The sequence below is a fragment of the Macaca nemestrina genome, chromosome 11 (genome assembly GCF_043159975.1).
Source record: "Macaca nemestrina isolate mMacNem1 chromosome 11, mMacNem.hap1, whole genome shotgun sequence".
In the NCBI taxonomy this organism is placed as follows: Eukaryota; Metazoa; Chordata; class Mammalia; order Primates; family Cercopithecidae; genus Macaca; species Macaca nemestrina.
The window spans coordinates 128,880,779-128,900,966 of record NC_092135.1 but is presented as its reverse complement, the minus strand read 5'-3'; the positions used below and the strand labels follow the sequence as shown (position 1 = coordinate 128,900,966).

General features: G+C 41.4%; 1 protein-coding gene across 1 annotated transcript in view; it reads right to left on the bottom strand.

Annotated features, from left to right (window-relative positions):
* The window catches only part of LOC105473949 (calcium binding protein 39), a 108,280-nt gene that overhangs the window by 20,651 nt on the left and 67,441 nt on the right, over nucleotides 1-20,188 (bottom strand). The window contains exons 3-5 of the mRNA XM_011728193.2: nucleotides 9,333-9,497; nucleotides 7,063-7,181; nucleotides 1,497-1,665 (exon numbers count right to left, since the gene is read on the bottom strand). Of these exons, the coding sequence (XP_011726495.1) occupies nucleotides 1,497-1,665; nucleotides 7,063-7,181; nucleotides 9,333-9,497 (453 nt within the window). The remainder of the gene's footprint in view (nucleotides 1-1,496; nucleotides 1,666-7,062; nucleotides 7,182-9,332; nucleotides 9,498-20,188) is intronic.

Here is a 20,188-nt window from a genome sequence, read left to right as displayed (position 1 = left end):
CACACTATCACCTGATTCTCATTCAATAAATCCCTGGGGGCCTCTCATACTATGACCTGATTCTCATTCAAGGTAAAACCCTAATGATCAATGATCAGGTCCCCAGGTTTCATCCTATCTTTAGGGCATTCATTCACTGAGGTGGGACATATTTCACCCAGAGACCAAAGTGTGTTCTCATTATTTCAGGGGCTCTTCAAAATCATGAAACTGAACCCTCCAAGAAAGGTGGCCACTTCTCACTGTGATAGTGTTCATGGTTTCTGAGCATGGTTGTCTGCATATCAGTATGCTAAATACTGGTGTGTGTGTGTGTGTGTGTGTGTGTATTCTTTGGTGTATGTATATATATATATATACACACGCATATATATATATGTATTTTTGTTGTTGTTGTTTTCAAGATGGAGTTTCACTGTTGTTGCTCAGGCAGGAGTGTAATGGCGTGATTCTTGGCTCACCACAACCTCCGCCTCCCGGTTTCAGGTGATTCTCCTGCCTCAGCCTCCCGAGTAGCTGGGATTATAGACATGCGATACCACGCCCGGCTAATTTTGTATTTTTAGTATAGACGGGGTTTCTCCATGTTGGTCAGACTGGTCTCGAACTCCCGACCTCAGGTGATCCCCCTGCCTCAGCCTCTTGAAGTGCTGGGATTACAGGCATGACCCACTGCGCCTGGCAAGTACTGGTTTATATTAAAATAGTTCTAAATATTTACTCATAAGGTTAGGCAACTTATATAAGGGAATGTAATCTACAAAGGCTTGCTCTCATTGTAAAAGACTCCTGCTTTATTCATAGATTGTAAACAGCACAGAACCTTGTAACTCAAAACAAGAATCTACACGTTGTACAGTGATATCACATCATGTATGTATTTAATTTATACAAATATACACCAAGGGAGGAAAGGCAGATGGGGGAGCAGGGAAGATACATTATGATTTGAATAGTGTAGGTGATTCTGTCCACGCACTACATTTAATAGACATGATCCAGTGTGAGCAGGAGATGGGAGAGGTGAATCCACTGTTTCCTCGGGCCTATTTACAATGTATCTCTGTCCTGAATGTGGTCCTAATATTTCATGAAGTGTATATTCCAAATTAACATAAACCTGAACAGAAGCCAACTACTTCATCTGGTGCTTAACCAAAGAAACTGCTACACAATGTTTCAACACAGGAGAAAACCTGGTTGTTACACATGCTGTACAGTACATCATACTTAATTATAATTTAACAGCAAAGTAAAATGACCACACAGGACTTTTGTCTTTTAGATATATTTTAGAATCTAACTTTCCCACCCTTTTAAAGCTGTGACTTTACTGCATATACCTCTTTCACACAGACACATATAAAATGTATCTTTCTCTTCCCACTAGAGGGCAGCCACGTGTAGATTTAGGAGGGCAACGAAGGTTTAGAAAAACAGCACACCTGTTAATCTGACTTTCAAGCATATTTAGAATTCTACAGTTTTTATGTTACCTTGAATGTGGCAAATGCATCTGAAGCTATGTCAAATGTTGACATTTCGACATATCTGAAGAAATCATAAAACTGTTCCGACCACAAAATGATTTTTGCAAGTGGTTCATGTCTGATGCATTCTCTTAACATTATTCCACAATTTAGAGCTATTTCTGGAGATTCATACCTGCAAAAACAAAAAACCAAACAAACAAAAAAAACAAACAAATATGATTGCTCTTTCAAAACTCCAACACTGAACAGTTCAAACTTTTAGGGCAGAAAGTTTTCGGACATGTATCCTAACTAAATGACCATCGCAGATTACAGAAGGTATTCTGTAGAGCATGTGCTCAGGTAAACTGATTCCAGAGTGCAAACACACACTAGTTGGTGATGACCACCTTAAACCAAAGAAAAATAGCCATACGAGTGACTGTGTGACTAAAGGTTCATTATTTAAGCTGAAAGATTTCAAGAGAGGTATTTCGGGTCATACCATAACTCTATACAGGGGTTAGCTTTTACAGATGGTGCTCTTGACACTCAGAAAAACCAAAAGCTAAATCAAAACACAGAAGACAAACTATTTCCCCAAATTCAGAGTCTCTAAATGGGTCTATAAATATATAGAATTTATACCTTGTTGTTTTAATTCAATACTCAAGATAGTACTTGGAGTCTCTCAGCCACATGTAAACACCACCAAGCTGATAAGCCTCCTCCTGAGGACTTCACTAAGGGTCCCCATCAGAGAGCCCAGGGGCGACGAAGCAGGCGGCCCCCCCTCGTCAGCTCTCCACACATAGCCTTCCCTATGCTCATCCCCATGTCTCTGGCTTCTCCTCCCCTGCCATTAGAGAGACACCTCTCAGCCAAGCAAGAGGCATTTCCCCTTCGGATGTGCACAAGCCCTCTGACTGGCCTCTTCCGCCCCCTCAAACACATCGCTCTCTTCTACTTCCTCTCAAGCTGCATGCACTGGCTTTCTTTCCACCTCACATTCTCCTCTAGTTTCTTGTAGTCATATTCCATTTCCCAACACACTAGCGAAATAAATAACGGGCCAGCAAAGATTCCCTCTTGGCTAAATAGAGTCTTCTACTCAAGTGTCCTGACAGGCTGTAAAAAACCAAACGAAAATAAAACATTTCACGGTTCTCTCCTTTCTATCTCTCTGACTGTTCCTATTTCTTGCTTGGCTGAGGTCTTTACCTGTATCCCACAACCTGCTAATGAAAGCCCATACAATCTCATGGCTCCCACCACGACTACTAACCCCACCTCCATGTCTACTCCTGAATTAGGCACTTTCTGTTGCCTGTGGACAACTTCCGTTAAAGCGCTACCATAAACTCAACGTGTCTCAAATCAAATCTCATCCCCCTCCATAAAATCACCCCCATCCCGCTTGCTTCCTCATTTCTATAATTTGGCATCATTATTTTGTTTCAGTCATCCAGTTCTAAACCAGGTTTAACAGAAATTTCCATGTTCTGTATCTGTGCTGTTCATTATGGAGAGATTGGCCATATACAGCTACTGACCACCTGAAATTTGTCTAGTGTGACTGTGGGGTTGAATCGTAAATATTATTTAATTTCAATTAATTACATGTGGTTAGAAGCTACTATATTGGACAGCCCAGTTCTAAACCTTTCCTTCTTTACTCCAAATCTTCCCACCTTCAATGTTAGGCTTTGAAAGCCTTCAAAGGCTTTAAAAAATGTTTCTCTGATTATCTTAGTTTCATTTGCTTTTATCCATTCCCACTGCTACATTTATTCATACCCGGACAATTGCAAATGCTTCCTAGCCAGCATCTTTGTTCAAGCTCTGTCATAATAAATCTACCCAACACACAAGTGTATCAACAGCATTTCTAGCTTGGGAGCTTAAAATGATTTATTCTAGCTAATCAAATAAACACAAACTTCTGGACTTAACTGTCCAGTCTTCCCCTCATTAGATCTCCTGTTATAGCACAATGTCACCTCCCACCCTGCCATACAACTTTCAGATTTTCTCCTTACTGCTGCCAATCATGTTATGTTCATTCCTGCCCCTATACCTTTGTTCCCAGTCATATGCCATTAGGATGCCTTCTCTCTCTTTTCTGCCTATGTAAATTCTAAACTAGTAGGAACTCCCATCTTAAGTCCTATCCTTTTATCAATCCTTGCCTTATTAACTCAAACCACATTTTATCCTCTGAAATCCTGTAGTACTCATTTGTTATCTAGTAGTGGTGTCCTCTTACACATCATAGATCCTCAACAAGATAAAACCACACTCCTTGGCATCAGTGGAGGCATGCAGCTAGAATGCTGACTGGCTCTTACTTGATGGAAATATCTGCTCACAAAATGGCTGATCATACAATTCATCTTTGCTGAACTTTAATAGGCAGGAAGGACAAGGGTAAGACAGTTTGGTACAACAAGTTGAGCAGGTTTTGATGGAGGCTTGTCAAGCTTGTCTAAATGATTAAACCATAAACAAGTACAAGACAAACAGTTATGCTGTATAACCTGTGAGCACTAAAGTGAACAGCATATTAACATGTAAACTGCCAGTAAGAAAAATCGCCTCCAAATGCAGTCTAACACCAGCAATAAGACTTCAAATGCATGCTAATATTAGCAACATGGCCCCCCAAATAAACATCTACCATAGAAGTACTTACAGCCTAAGAAGATAATCACACTGTATGGAAGCAGTTTAAATTAATCAACAAAGGTACAAAAATCTTAAAATGCAGTTCACAGTGCTCCTTGAAGAAATGGCTGTTTCCAGGTCTGGCAGGACTCATACAAAATGAGCAAGATGGTCATCCTACGCCAGAAAGCAAGGAAGCTATCACAGACTGATGGGGTCTTGCCAAAAGAACGCAGAAGCCAACTTGAAGGAGCTCCCAAGGGCCAAAGATGGGGCAATTTGGACACAAGAAAGTAATGACTGGAATCGACTGAGACATATCAAATGTAATTTTTAAAAAGACAAAAACTTGAGTGTATAATGATCCTTAAAACAACTCAATACTTATCTAAGGAAGTGGCCAGGTCACCAACTGATTATACTAAAAAAGGAGACTATTTTGGGATAACTAAGTCATCAAGGAGGAAAGGTTCTTCTTTATAAAAACAATTTAATTATATGAAGAAGAAATAACAGAATCAAGAAACTGCCATTCTGAATCTAGGCAATGGTTCTCAATGGAAACTAAAACCAGGAGGCGAAAGGTCAATGAGAATTCTGTAATGGACGGATTACAGACTGAGAACACCTGCATCCACTGGTCAATCCCAACATCACCAGCAGTGGGATAACCAGTGCCACCCAATATGAAGCACATAGCACCATCCATGAACTTCTGTCTCCCTCAAAGTGAATCTGAATCTAATTTTAAAAAAGCCAGATCTAACTATCCACCACTTAAATCAATAGTGGATAGTGGAACATGTTACAGAAGCAACAGGAATGCCAAGTCTAAAATACATGATTTTTCTACAAAACCACCAATCCAGGCTTCAACAAAGAAATGGCATAATATTAACTATTACAGATTAAAAGAGAGCTCAGAGTTACATTAACCAAATTCAGTTTGTGGACCTTGTTTGTAACTTTTTTTTTTTTTTTGGAGACCAAGTCTTGCTCTGTCACCCAGGCTAAAGCACAGTGTTGCAATCTCGGCTCACCGCAACCTCCACCTCCTGGGTTCAAGCTATTCTTGTGCCTCAGCCTCCCGAGTAGCTGGGATTACAGGTGTGCGCCACCACACCAGGCTAATTTTTGTATTTTTAGTAGAGGTGGGGTTTTCACCATGTTGCCCAGGCTGGTCTCAAATTCCTGGACTCAAGTGATCCACCTGCCTTGGCCTCCCAAATGCTGGTATTACAGGCGTGAGCCACCATGTCCGGCCTGGAAGTAATATGAAATAAACTAACTGTAAAATGCCATTTTTGTGAAAATTGAGGAAATCTGCAAATCAGGCATTCGACATTAGGTTGGCAAATGGTATCGTAACTGTGTTATACTGTGTTTTGTACTGTGTACTAGGGATGCATACTGAGGTGATGTCATGTGTCAGAGGAAAAAGGGGGCAAGGACTAGAGGAACAAGAATGACAGAACTTTAACTGTTGAAGCTGGGTTTAGGGTAGGAACCGGTAAGTGTTGTATGTACATTCTTCACAACAAAAGGAGGCGCGCAGGGGCTTCTGGCGGATCCACCAGTCGCATTCTCCATGGTACTTCCTGGCTGGAAGTGTCCGCTCTGGCCAGCACAGGTGAGAGCTCTAAACTATAAATTGTATCTCAAAAGTCTTTCTTTACAGGCCATTTAACAATATTCATATCATGCCTCTGATTACTCTGAAGTGAAAAATGTCGGCAGAGTTAACTAATGTATTGATTTTAATAATCCTTGGTTTCTACGGAAAAGGAAATATGGGCTTTAAAAACACACAAAGGCACCTGAAGGCTGCTCTAAGATCACCAAAATTTCACACTACTCACTACATGTTTATACATACAACTCTGAATTGATACAACAAAAAATCAGATGCCAAAAGTTCTGTATCCCAAAATCTGAAGAAGTAACACAGATGGTTAGAAATAGAAAGAGGGAAACAGAATGCTGGCGTGCAACACAGGCACTGACTCACACTTTGTCTAAACAAGTTTGAACTTGGGGGAAGTGTTAAACCGCAGAGATGTGAATCAGACTGAGGCAAGCTATAAAGCCAGGAGGAGTAGAGCAAGCTGATTCACACCAACAGCCATGCCAGGAACATGCCTGCCCACCAACTTAATAGAACAGACCACCACCAAAGCTGGGACAAACAGATGCACACCATACCCGGGGCTGGCACACAATTCTGGTGTGAAACAGCAGGACATTACCTTGCCAGTCAATGAGGCTCAGGGATGAGGGAGAAGGGCATTTGGTTCTATGGTTCGGTTTTTAGGCTTTTTTTTTTTTGCTTTTAAACTGACAAGACTACCCCCAAACATTAATGCCTGCTTAGACCAGTAGTAATTTCAGGAAGATGCACTGTGAAATACCAAATTATATGGATTAGTAAGTGGACACAGAGAGGTAAAGATCAAAGGGCACTACTTCATAAACATGTACTTTGCTGACTCAACAAAGTAAAGCTGTAGATAATCCATGCTCCATTTAAGAGGCAGCTTTTACTGCCTTATGGCGTGCATATTATGTCCAAAGGAGATGTCTTTCAATATATAACTTAACTGATACTTCAATGAAATCCAACTTTTTTAAGTCCTAGAGAACAGAAATAAGACCACAGAGAATTACTATTTTTTCCTTCAGTCATGCTGGATTTGTGAATTTAAAAGCTCAGAATTCACCTAATTTTAAACTCCCACCTGTAGGGCATTTTCAAATTCAATTTTGCTCACAGGTTGGATTTCAAGGAGGGAGAGGTGTTCAAAATCTATGAAAAAATAATCTTAACTACAGAGAAAATGCCTCCCACATTCAGCATCCTGTTTTTTTCCCAAGGCAACCTTTCCTTTATGTTCAACTGAGAATACAAATTTTATTACATTGTACATACCCTTTCAATAACATGAACAAAATATTCTGTTGGGTGCAGATGTATTCAACAGTAGGAGTTCTTGTACCAATTTGTCTTCTGAGAATATTGTTGAAAATTTGAGCCACGTCTTTTTTGCCCTATTAGGAATACAATCATTAACATATTGTCCTGACTAAACATCAAAATGCCCATTCACCCTCCCAAATGAACTCGAATAAGGCCATTGTACTTATTGTTACGACTGAGTATCTGACTTTAACACATTCATAGACATTAAATTATCTCTTCATTTGTAATTCTATATTCTAAGTTTACTAGTGTACTATTTTTAACATGAACAATGTGTTGACAAAAACAACAATGGGTTGACTATATTCCACATATAATTTCAACGATTTCTAAGTCTCAGGATCATGCTGACTCTGATATGAGAAACAAAACCCTGCAATATGTTAACAATCTAAGGGATCTGAATTCCACCCAAATGGAACAAGCAGCTACAAATAGGATGCTTACATTGGGAACACTATATGTGCTTTCCTTTTATAGTGATGGAAGGAGAGGAAAATATACTCTGCCACTATATTAAAAATGGAAGAATTCTGTATGAAACTGGGCTTTAATGGAAAGTAGACCTGTCTTCTAATTAAATGAGGCCTATTTAGGGAAGACTTTATATAGATTAACAATGAAGGTACTAAGAATCACATGATACAGTAGTTCAGAGATCAGAACTTCATTACACTACTGTACAAAACAGATGGATCCTTCCAGTGAATCTTACAATCAGAAAGCTGCACAAGAAATCAACAAATGGAGAACTGGACTCCAAGCAGCATTTCTGAACAGTCACTTGTTACAAGGCTAACAAGCCCACAGGAGCGTGAGTGAAATGCTAGCTTTCCAGGATATATCTAAAGCCAAACAGAGAGATAATCCTGGGCCCTGCACTAGCTCAGGAGCAGTAAAGGCAACCTCTAAGAACCAGCCTTTCTTTAAGAACCAGCCTTAAGGGCACAATTTTCTTTTAAGCTGATGTCTTTAAAGTTCCACATAAATATTAAATTCAGTGTCCAGGTCAGGTGGAGGCAGACAAAGGAGAAGGAACCTAGATGTTCCACTACATCCCCAACTTTGCAGAGGAAATAAAAATTGTTGCTGTTGGAATTTGATATATTATTAAAAACAGATGAAATCAGCTATAAAATGGAAACACTGCAGTTCTATCCGCTCTACAGTAGGACAGAAATAAAATTTTACTTTATTATCAGTATTATACTCAACTTATGAACCATACCTTCTCATCTTTTTCCAAAATTTAATCTGACTATATGCCTGTCATTTTCTCCTCTGAAACAAGTACCTGTCTTTCAAGCACCTGTACAGACATCCACTCATTCAGGCTGACAAACACTGGGGCTTAAAACAAAGCACACTGATGACAAAGAGCCACGGCGCTTCATTAGCTTCATTACCATATATGCATCGCGACTATTCAGATGGTCTCCAGGATCATTATTCTCACTGTTAAATTCACTAAATATTTAACATAGCATGATCCAACTGTATTAACTTGGGCAACAATGTCAAATGCCTACCAGGGCTGGGCAGGAGATGCAAATGGGCCTGAGACAGGAGAAGCAAACCCAGGTGTGGATGCCCTGTGATGCTACTCTGCCCTAGCTGAAGGGTCAAGTAGGACTATATACCCAATATTGCTAGAATCAAATTTTTCAAGAGAAGCCAGAAATTCAGACTGTGTATAAATGTGCTGTCACTTAAACGTTATACTAATTTAAAATTTAAAAGCAGTGCTAAGCAAACAAAACACATATGGTCTCTGGCTGTAATGAATTAACAGGTAACAAAGAGACATAACTGGATAGTTCTCTATGATTGTATTTTCCTCTGAAATTCTAACATTCTATAGTTGTCTTTAGATTGTTTATTCTTTCAAAGTCAAGGGCCAGTGAATTATTAGAGTACTACAGTGCTCTAATGAGCAGTTGTTTTTTAAAACAACCTAAATGAAAGGGCATAATGAGCATCTAAGAAACTACACGTCCAATGTGATGAAACAGGGAAGAATCCTGTCCCAAGCCTGAAACACCCCTAGGTTCCTGCCTTTGCTCTGCTAATCAGGTAGGCAGCCCAGGCATGCTGACAGAGGTCAGTAACCCTGAGTCAGGAGCCCAAGAATAATCTTACAATGTTCCAAAAGAGAGAACGTATGGAGATGAATTATGTGTAGGGTACTGTTTTTTAAAAATAAGAAACTAATTTCTTACCTCAAAGTCAATGAGCTGTAAATCAGCTACCAGGGTGCTAAGGAGCCCACTATTATAGAGTTCTTGAGCAAGTTGAGCTACTGCTTCTGTCTGAGGCTCTTTTTCGTTTGTGCCATACAGAATTTCTTTCATGGCAACCAGATTTTTGGAAACTTCTTCTGTAGCCTAATTTTAGAGAGAGGAGTTGGGGAAGAGGAGAAAAAAAAATTCATTTTAACAAACATATAACACATCAAAATTTGTCAAATCACCTCTCTATATTACAGACCCACGGACCTATGAACAAGAAGCAAAGTGGGCAAGCTCCATCCTCGCCCTCAGGAGCTGGGCGCTATGTATGCATGCACATGGGAACCAACATGCACACTCCACAGGAGCCAGCATGTGCACAAGACACCCACACACTGAAAACCATGTTTATGTATGGCAGAAACAAAACAGGGAAAAGGTTCACTTCCTCAAGTGGGAGGGAAACATCACCAAAGAGGCAACTGGGCTGATTCCCAAGAATGAAGAGATTCTGTCAAGCAAGTATGGAGAATAAGGAATGGCATGAGCTAGGGATGAGGGAGAAGGGAAAGTACAAGTCCTATCACAGAAAAGGTGTGGAGGAAATAAGGGAGAGAGCAGAAAATGGCTGAGTGCAAAGCTCAGGTGTTAGTGATAGATTAAAAAGTCACTAAAGACCTTCTACTTCCGCTCAAGAGACAGGAGGGCGAGATTTACCTTTTCCCATGAAAAAGACTAATAAAAATGACTTTTTTTGTTTTTTTGAGACAGGGTCTCGTGCTGTCACCCAGGCCTGGAGTGCAGTGGTGTGATCACAGCTCACTGCAGTCTCAACTTCCTGGATTTATGCAATCCTCCTGCCTTAGCCTCCTGAGTAACTGGGACCACAGGTATGTGCCACCATGCCAGGCCAATTTTTGTATTTTTAGGAGAGATGAGGTTTTGCCATCTTGCTCAGGCTGGTCTCAAACTCCTGGGCTCAAGTGATCTGCCCAACTTGTGCTGGGATTACAGGTGTGAGCCACCGTGCCTGGCCAAAACAATGACTTTCAAACACTGGACTTCAGGCAGTACAGGACAGTGATCCCTGAAAGAAGGAAAACAAATGAGGGGTACTTCATAACTACCCTACTTTTTTGCTAGGCCACAGCACAGGGAGGGGGAAGCCAGTCAGAAGAGGTGGTAGTCTCCATGGGCAGAACTGGCAACCCAGGGAGGCCAAGAAGACTAGAGTTTACAGGGCAGAGAGGAGACAGCTGCCCAGACAGAGCATGGCAGAGCCCTGCAGAGCCCACTCCTGTCTTCAACTGAGTCCTGATAACCACATGTGGGTAAGGAAAGTAGCCAAGGCTAGGAACCAGAACCTTGGAGCTCACATGGGGCTGGAAATAGCTTTTGTTTCCTACCAGCCTAATGGAAAACCTCATATTCACTAGTCATCAAGCAAAGTACTCAGGAGATTTTGCCTCAGTAGGCATACAAAATTAATCCTAGGCTAAACTCTGATCTGGTCCTGCCCAACAAAGCTTAACAGAAATCCTGGAAAGGACCAAAATTGGAAAACACGACTAATAATAACTAATCAACAGAAACAGCTGTGGAAATGGCACAGATGGCAGAATTACTCAACAAGGACATTAAAATAGTTACTACAACCGTATTCAATATATTTAAGAAAAATGTACCATGATAAGTAGAGGAATGAAAGGCATAAAAAACACCTGAAACACTTAGAAATAAAACTACAAGGTCTAAGACAAAAATTATACCAGATGGGATTAACGGCAGATTAGACAGTAGATAATAGGTTAGTAAACACAAACATAGAGCCTAAAATCTATCTAAAATGAAACTTAGGGGAAAGAAGGGACATCTCATTAGTGAGCCAGGGGATAACTTTAAGCAATCTCACAGATGTGTAACTGCAGCCCTCAAAGGAGGTGGAAGGGCAGATAAAATATTTGAAAACATAATGGACGAATGTTTTCCAAATTTAATGAAAACTGAATTCCATAGAGCCAAAACATTAAAAAATCCCAAGCATGAGAAACAGGAAGACAATACCAAGGCATAGAATAATCAAACTGCTTAAATTCAGTGCTAAAGAAAGAATCTTAAAAGTAGCCAGAGGGAAAAAATATTATGGACAAAGAATCAAAGAATGACAACAGACTTCCTGACAGGAATGATGCAAGTCAAAAGATAGTGGAGGAACACTGTTAAAATACTGAAAAACACAACCAAATTGTCATCCTAAAATTTTATACCCCAGCAAAAATATTTTTCAAAAACAAAGGCAGAATAAAGAGTTTTTGAGACATAGAAAACTAGAACTATTTCATCACCAGAGACTTGTACTTTGTGAAATATTTAAGGAAGTTCTACTGGCTGAAGAAAAATGATTCTTCACAAAGGAACGAAAAGCAATGAAGATAGTAACGTGAGTAAATATTAAACAAAAATTTCCCTTTTATTTAAAAGAGAATTAACTTTTTTTCTTTTTGAATCGGAGTCTTGTTCTGTCACCCAGGCTGGAGTGCAGTGGCGCAATCTCACCTCATTGCAACCTCCGCCTCTCAGGTTCAAGCGATTCTCCTGCCTCAGCCTCCTGAGTAGCTGGGACTACAGGCGCATGCCACCATGCCCAGCTAATTTTTGTATTTTTAGTAAAGACGGGGTATCACCATGTTGGCCAGGATGGTCTCAATCTCATGACCTTGTGATCCACCTGACTCGGCCTCCCAAAGTGCTGGGATTATAGGCGAGAGCCACTGCGTCCAGCGAGAACTGGCTCTTTAAAGCAAAAATAACAATGTATTCTGGGGTTATGTATATGTAGAATAAAAATGGCAACAACAGCTCAAAGAGGTGTAATGGAGGTACATAGGTATACTGTTGTCAGGTTCTTTTTTTTTTTTTTTGAGACGGAGTCTTGCTCTGTCGCCCAAGCTGGAGTGCAGTGGCGCGATCCTGGCTCACTGCAAGCCCCGCCTCCCGGGTTCACGCCATTCTCCTGCCCCAGCCTCCCGAGTAGCTGGGACTACAGGCGCCCGCCACCTCGCCCGGCTCATTTTTTGTATTTTTAGTAGAGACAGGGTTTCACCGTGGTCTCGATCTCCTGACCTTGTGATTCGCCTGCCTCGGCCTCCCAAAGTGCTGGGATGAGGTTCTTATAACAACTGAAGCAGTATATTTCCTGAAGATAGACTATAGTAAGTTAAAGGTGTATACTATAAGCCCTAAAGCAACCAGTTTAAAAAAAAAAAACAAACCCAAAAACAAAATAAAAGATTTATAGTTAATAAACCAACAAAGGAGATCCAAGTAGAGTATTAAAGAGACATAACATAAAGGCTATAAAAACTTATATAAACTGAAGCATTTATGATCAGAAATACACTTCAAGGAGATTACTTTGCATAGATTCACAAAACCTCAACGTTCAACAGTACTTAGAGGATCATATAGTCTCATGGTACTCAGTTATGTAACCTTCTAACCTTCCTACCAAATCACATGACTTTACCTTAAATATTTCCAGTGTCCAGTAACGCAGGATTAGCAGAATTCAGAATCAGATATCTGTTAGACAAATTTATGAGACAAACATTGCTTCATTACACTGTCTGCTGGCCCTGGGTTTATACTGCAGATCAGGCAATATTTTAACTTCTCTTCCACATGAATCTCTTGAGGGCAGCCTGCCTATGTTCCCTAAATTGTCATCTTCTCCAGAAAACCTCCCCTCAGGTTCTTTGATTAGCCTAAGAAAGGTAGAGCTAACATTCAGCCCTATCCAGAACGGTACAATGTGGAAGACACCAGACCACCACTCCTCCATTACAAACGTTAGTGCAGCCCAAGGCTACTTTTTAAGAATTTTTGCAATTATGTTGTATAACTGACTCAGAGAGAGCTTACAGTGAACAAAACGTCTTTGGTTTTCACAGGTACTGCTTGATAAAGACAGGTCTTTCCAAATGTTAGTCTTAAACTGGGGTGAATTACACTGCGATGAAGACTTTAACTTTTCTATTTAATTTAATCTCATCAGCCCATCATTCAAGATTATGGCAGTAACTCTGGATTCTGATGGACATCCAATGTATTAGCTACCCGCTTTCCCACTTGTATCGTATGAAAATCTCATATGCATGTCTCCCATGACCTGCCTCAATCATTGACCAAAATGCTGGAAAGGAATGATGCATGAATAGAGCCCCTCATGTCTCTGAATCATCATGCTCCTTTCAGTAATGATCTACTACAAATCTTGGGGCAGGGTTGCTCAGTCATGTATATATGCAACTATTTCCAAGTCACATTCAAAAGGTTTTTTCTGTCAAATACCTTGATAAAATTAAATTATACTATTTCTTCCCTATTTCCTGACCATAAGAAAATGAAGTTATTTGGTCTGACCTTTTTACTATGCCTACACTAATATCTACTAACTTTTCTAAATGTTTGTAAGCCATCCTCCTAATAATCCCATTATGAAACCATACTCAGTATCAATGCTAAGCCGAGTCTACCTTTTCCAGCCTGCTGTTACTACTTCATTCTCGGGAATGCCTTGGAAATCTCAAATTCAGTAACCCAGAATGTAATTTTTCCGGGCCAAGAGAAAAATCATTTAGCAATAGTAGGTGTTCTCTTACAATCTATCTGCATGCATTGCGTTTTCCACTCCATTTTACTATCTCTATTCTTCAGATAATTCTCTTTGACAGGAAGAATCTGATACCTAATAGGTTTTGTGAATGCATTATCTATTGATTCTACATCAGTGACCCTAAGTAGGAGGCCTCAGCCTCCTTTGCTTCTCTGGTTAGATCAAAGTTTTAAAGCGCTTAACAATTCTTCATGTACCTCAGTTTATACTTTTCTTTGAAATCATTGTATGATTTTTAAATCTGAATTCAGACCATATTCTATTCTGACAGCAAAAGATGAATAAGAAAGAAGGGAGGTGAATAACTAAAGGGTACAGGTTTGTGAGGTGACAAAATGACCTAAGATTGACTTGTGGTTATGGTTACACATACCTGTGAATAAACTAAAAACCAGTGACTTGTACCCTTCAAACGGGTGAACTATATGGCATGTAAGTTATATCTCAATAAAGCTGTTCCCCCCTATGCCCCACCCTCCCAAAAAAATAAGGAAGGAAGGAGAGAGGCAGGAACACAATTAGAAAGCTATTTACGGCTGGGTGTGGGGGCTCACGCCTGTGATCCTAGCACTCTGGGAGGCTGCAGCAGGTGGATCACTTGAGCCCAGGAGTTTGAGACCAGCCTGGGCAACATGGTGAGACTCCATCTCTTAAAAAAAAAAAAAAAAACAAAAGTTAGTTAGCTGAGTGTATGGTGGCATGCACCTATAGTCTCAGCTACTCAGGAGGCTGAGGCTGAGGTCAGGAGGTTGAGGCTGCAGTGAGCTATCATTGCACCACTGCACTCCAGTCTGGGTGACAGAGCGAGATCCTGTCTCAAAAAAAAAAAAAAAAAAAAAAAGAGGAGAAAGCTATATATTATACTTCTGAGTTGAATGGCATTGTGGACTGTGTATAAAGCCCCATTCCCTTTCAGAAGGAATTCCCTCACCAGCTGATACTGCACCCGCCACCTACATTAATCCTCACCTGCTTTTGGATCTCCCCACCCCCATGCCTTCTTAGGAACTCACCCTGCCTGTTACCTCATCTCCTCCTCACAGAGTCAATCTCCCCTCACCTAATTTCTTCCTATCCGTTTTAAACCTGATTAAGACTCCACTTGACAAAATCAAATAGGTCCTCCTTAGATTCCACAATCACCCCCCGCCCCCCTGCCCCTGCCCAGCACCTCATAATGAAACCTCTCAAAACATTTGCCTGTATTTACTATAGTCCAAGTCTTTTTTTCTTACTCACTCTTCAGCCCAATTCTTTTGGCTAGTTACTGACCTGCATGTCATTAAATACAATTTTGTGTCTTTATTACTGTAAGAAATGGGAAAGTTCTTCTTCAAAGATTATGAAGTCACAATTTCTTACTATAAGATTGCTATCCACTATTTGTGTGTGTGTGTGTGTATACATATGTATTCCAAATCAGCTCTCCTAGCTTGCTCCAGCATGCCTGGACAGAACTAGGCACACCGGAGCCCACAGTGCATGCCATTCCTTATTTGGAGATGCTTCCTTAACTAGCCCTGGGCAACTTCCTTTTCTTTGTTCTGTTCCCCTTACCTAATTAAGAAAGTTTTAAACTAATAGCCAATAGGATAAAGTGTAAAATGTGAGGTCCTATCCCAGCCAAAGGAAACTGGACACAGCAGTAGGGTAAACACGTCAGGTTCTAAGTAACTCTGTCTACTTTGTTTGGTGTGCTCTCGTGGCCAGACAACTATTGAGTAGCACCCTTTCTGCAGAAAGTAAAGCTCTCCTTGTTGAGAGATCATGTGTTCCTGTGTTCTTTTTTTTTTTTTTCCTCGACACCAAAAACTTCATTCCCAACAATTATACCTGAACTTTCCACAGGATTCGGAACTGCTGATTACACTCTCCTCTGAAAACCATTCTTCGGGTCCTCTGTGACTCACCAACATCCGTATTTTCCCTCCTAACTCTCTGGTTGCTCCTCCTCTGTCTCCTTTTTGCCTCATTCACTTTGGCTAGGCCATTTAAACACGGAATCCCTCAAGGCAGGGTACTAGGGCTTCCTCTTCTTATCCCCTAGACTCTTAAGTGATCTCATCCACACCCACTGCTTTAATTAACAGTTAAATGCAGATGCCTCATAGATTCCTATCTCTAATCCAGTTCTTTTCTCCCAGGCCTTATCAGTACCACTGGGCAGTCTTCTCAAAATGCCTCCACTTGTAATGTCTCAAGGTAGCTCAAATTGAATACATCTAAAATAGAACTCAAGATCTCGCCCTAGTGCCTGATATCCCCCCTTGTTCCCTGTTTCATGTAACGACACCACTGATGAGGTTATTACATTTCAGAAACTCAGGAGTCATCTTCGACTCTCCCCTCTTCTTCACCTTGCCCCAATATCTAACTCATCACCGACTCCCAAATCCATCCAATTATCCCCCTGTCTACCATCACCACACAAATCAAAGTTCCCCATAACGCTTGCCTACATTAATACATCATGTACTGACTGGTTTCTGTGGATTGTAGGGGGCCTAATGGGGATGCATTCTCCACATCACACCTAGAATTATCTTTTCATAACATAAATATGATTAAGACTTTGCTGTTGCTTAAAATGCTTCAGACATTATTGATGAATGGCTGAACATCAGCATTCCTGATAACAGGGTTATAAAATCCAGATTACAACTGGATGTAGAGAAATGTGATGTTATCATACCATAAAGTCAAGGGATTCCTTAAAAATGCTGAATTGAGGCAGACCACAGTGGCTCATGCCTGTAATCCCAGCACTTTGGGAGGCCAAGGCAGGTGGATAGCTTGAGCTTAGGAGTGCGAGACCAGCCTGGAAAACATGGTGAGACCCTATCTCTACTAAAAATACAAAAAATTCGCCGGGCATGGTGGTGCGTGCCTATGGTCCCAGCTACTTGGGAGGCTGAGGTGGGAGGATAGATTGAGCCTGGGGGGTGGGGGTGGGGAGTGGTGCAGAGGTTGCACTGAGCCGAGATGGTGCTATTGCACTCCATCCACTGCCTGGATGGCAGAGCGAGAGCAAGACCCTGTCGCAAAACAAACAAACAAAACAACAACAACAAAAATTGGACAAGAACAGACTTCCCTCTAAGAACGGGCAAAGAAATAAATCACCTGAGTTGTGAAAAAATAACAGCAGTTCAAAGGAAGGAAGCCAGCTAAATAATTACAAGCAGATGTCTTCCTAACAAAGAGTTACAGCAGTGAGCAAGGAAAGAGACTAGCTGAGTGACTCAATGCTGACCATTTCACTTAATGAGCATATGCCCCGAGCTTGGGTCTCAGTGTGCACGCACAGCTCAGAGTGTGGACATGTTCCCAAGCTGAGCCCAGTGAAAGCCAACTACTGCATCTGGTGCTCCGCTAAAGAAAGAGCAGTCTGGGCCAGGCACGGTGGCTCACGCCTGTAATCCCAACACTTTGGGAGGCCGAGGTGGGGGGATCACGAGGTCAAGAGATGTAGACCATCCTGGCTGACACGGTGAAACCCTGTCTCTACTAAAAAAAAAAAATTAGCCGGGCATGGAGGTGGGCGCCTGTAGTCCCAGCAACTCAGAAGGCTAAGACAGGAGAATGGTGTGAACCTGGGAGGCAGAGCTTGCAGTGAGCTGAGATCACGCCACTGCACTCCAGCCTGGGCGACAGAGTGAGACTCCATCTCAAAAAAAAAAAAAAAAAAAAAAAAAAAGCAATCTGTTTCAATGTTGGAGGAAACACGGTGTTGGAAATCTTGAGTTACACTACGCCCACACTGTTTACTGCTCTATATGGACAATTAAGGGGTTTTCTTTTTTGAGACAGAGTCTCGCTCTGTCCCCCAGGCTGGAATGCAGTGGCGCGATCTTGGCTCACTGCAAGCTCCGCCTCCCGGGTTCACGCCATTCTCCTGCCTCAGCCTCCCGAGTAGCTGGGACTACAGGCGCCTGCCACCACGCCCGGCTAATTTTTTGTATTTTTAGTAGAGATGGGGTTTCACCGTGGTCTAGATCTCCTGACCTTGCAATCCGCCCGCCTCGGCCTCCCAAAGTGCTAGGATTACAGGCGTGAGCCACCACGCCCGGCCCAATTAAGGGGTTTTCAAAGGTAAATTTGGTTGTGATTTGCCTTGTGCTCAATTTACAACGTAACTCCCTATGGTCTCACAGAGAAAATACTTTGGGAGAAGACACACCAAACAGTATTGTCATCTACCTGTGGGGTGGAGTAAGAAGAGTATTTTCACTTGCTCCATTTCAGATTTGTCTGAATATTTTTTCTTATAATTCACATTCTACTTTTATTTAAAAAAAAAAGATGAGACAAATTACACAGATCAAAATGATCATTATGTTGGTACTCATTGATTGATTTCTTCTTCCATTTCTCTTTTTTCAGCCCTCCCCATGAGACATCCCCCTTCCAACATTTTAAAGATTTATTTCTAACAAATAACCAAATAACCATGGACAATTATAAGCTGATTAAACAAAAAGCTTGAAAAATATATCCAAATACTACCAAAAGATGATCAGAAAATTTTAATAAGTATTTCACAAGAGAAGGCAATTCAGCAAGTATTTACTAACTGAAGATGCCACACACAGAACAAATAAAACTTGGTTGTGGCCAGGCGTGGTGGTTCAGGTCTGTAATCCCAGCACTTTGAGAGGCCAAGGCGGGCAGATCACCTGAGGTCAGGAGTTCGCGACCAACCTGGCCAACTTGGCAAAACCCCGTCTCTACTAAAAAATACAAAAATTAGGTGGGTGCAGCGGTGTGCGCCTGTAGCCTGTAGCCCCGGCTACTTGGGAGGCTGAATATCTTGAACCTCAGAGGCAGAGGTTGCAGTGAGCCGAGATTGAGCCATTGCACTCCAGCCTGGGTGACAGAGCGAGACTGTGTTTCAAGAAAACAAAACAAAAAAACACAAAACCTTGGTTGTTCTTGTTTAGTTTTGACTTGGTTCCCTTCATAGGAGCTCGCATTAGGGACTATGCCTAGGGCCCCATCTCTGGCCTGCAGGCATTATGTCAATATGTTCTCTGCCCTTCTAACCACATCCTTCTAGCATCTCCCACCTCCCCGTCTGTCCCCTCACACCAACTGAGTAACGTATTCACACTTACAGCTCCTCCAAACACCGTATCCTTTTCAAGCTGCTGAATCATCATGTCACCTAATCCACTGACCCCTTAATGACCACATTCCCAGTCCTGCCAAGCCTGCACATTTCAGTGCCACTCATGCTAGCAGTTCAAGGTCTCTTGGCTCTCCTACACAATCTTAAATGTGCTTTATTCAAAACTTTCTCTACTTGAGCTCCCAAATTTCTGAGCACTGTAGAAAAAGTGATGGAACTTGTGCACATTCGGTTAACCAATACACCATGCCATTTGACTTCAAAGCAGCTCAGAAACAATCCTTTAAACCAGGCTGATTTCCAACCAGTAACTCCCAGCAGCACGTATTTCAAGACGGCTCCACTTCCCTCAAGAGCTATTAGTCTCTCTTTACTCCTTTATCTGAACATCTAGCTTCACTCCTCCTATATTACCATAAGACTTTCTAATTAAAACATTCTCAACTTCTTCACTCCATCTTGATGTATTTCTGCATCTTATCTCAAACTTGTCAACACACTCAGAATCACTTGAGAAACTCAGAAGAGATGCTCAGTTCCCCCAAGATACTTTTTTTTTTTTTTTTTTTTTTTTGCGATCAGGCCCAGCTCTGTTGCCCAGGCGGAATGCAGTGGTGCAATTATGTCTCACTGCAGCCTTAACCTCCCAGGCTCAAGTGATCCTCCCACCTCAGCCTCCTGAGTTACTGGGACTATAGGTACGCACCACCATGTCTGGCCAAGTTTTAAATTTTCTGCAGCAATGGGCTCTCACCATGTTGGTCAGGCTGGTCTCAAACTCCTGAGCTCGAGTTATCAGCCCACCTCAGCCTCTGAAAGTGTTGGGATTACAGGCATGAGCCACTACGCCTGGCTCCAAGATACTTATTAATGACAAAAGGAAAAACAGTAATTTTCCAGTAGACACCACCTTAACCAAATGATGTTACTGAACATCATCAGTAATGAGACTACTGACATCACTGCCTCCTGAAACGATACAATGAAAAGGGTACTTCACTTCTGTGGTATTCTTCCAAAGGCATAATCGACACTGAATCATGA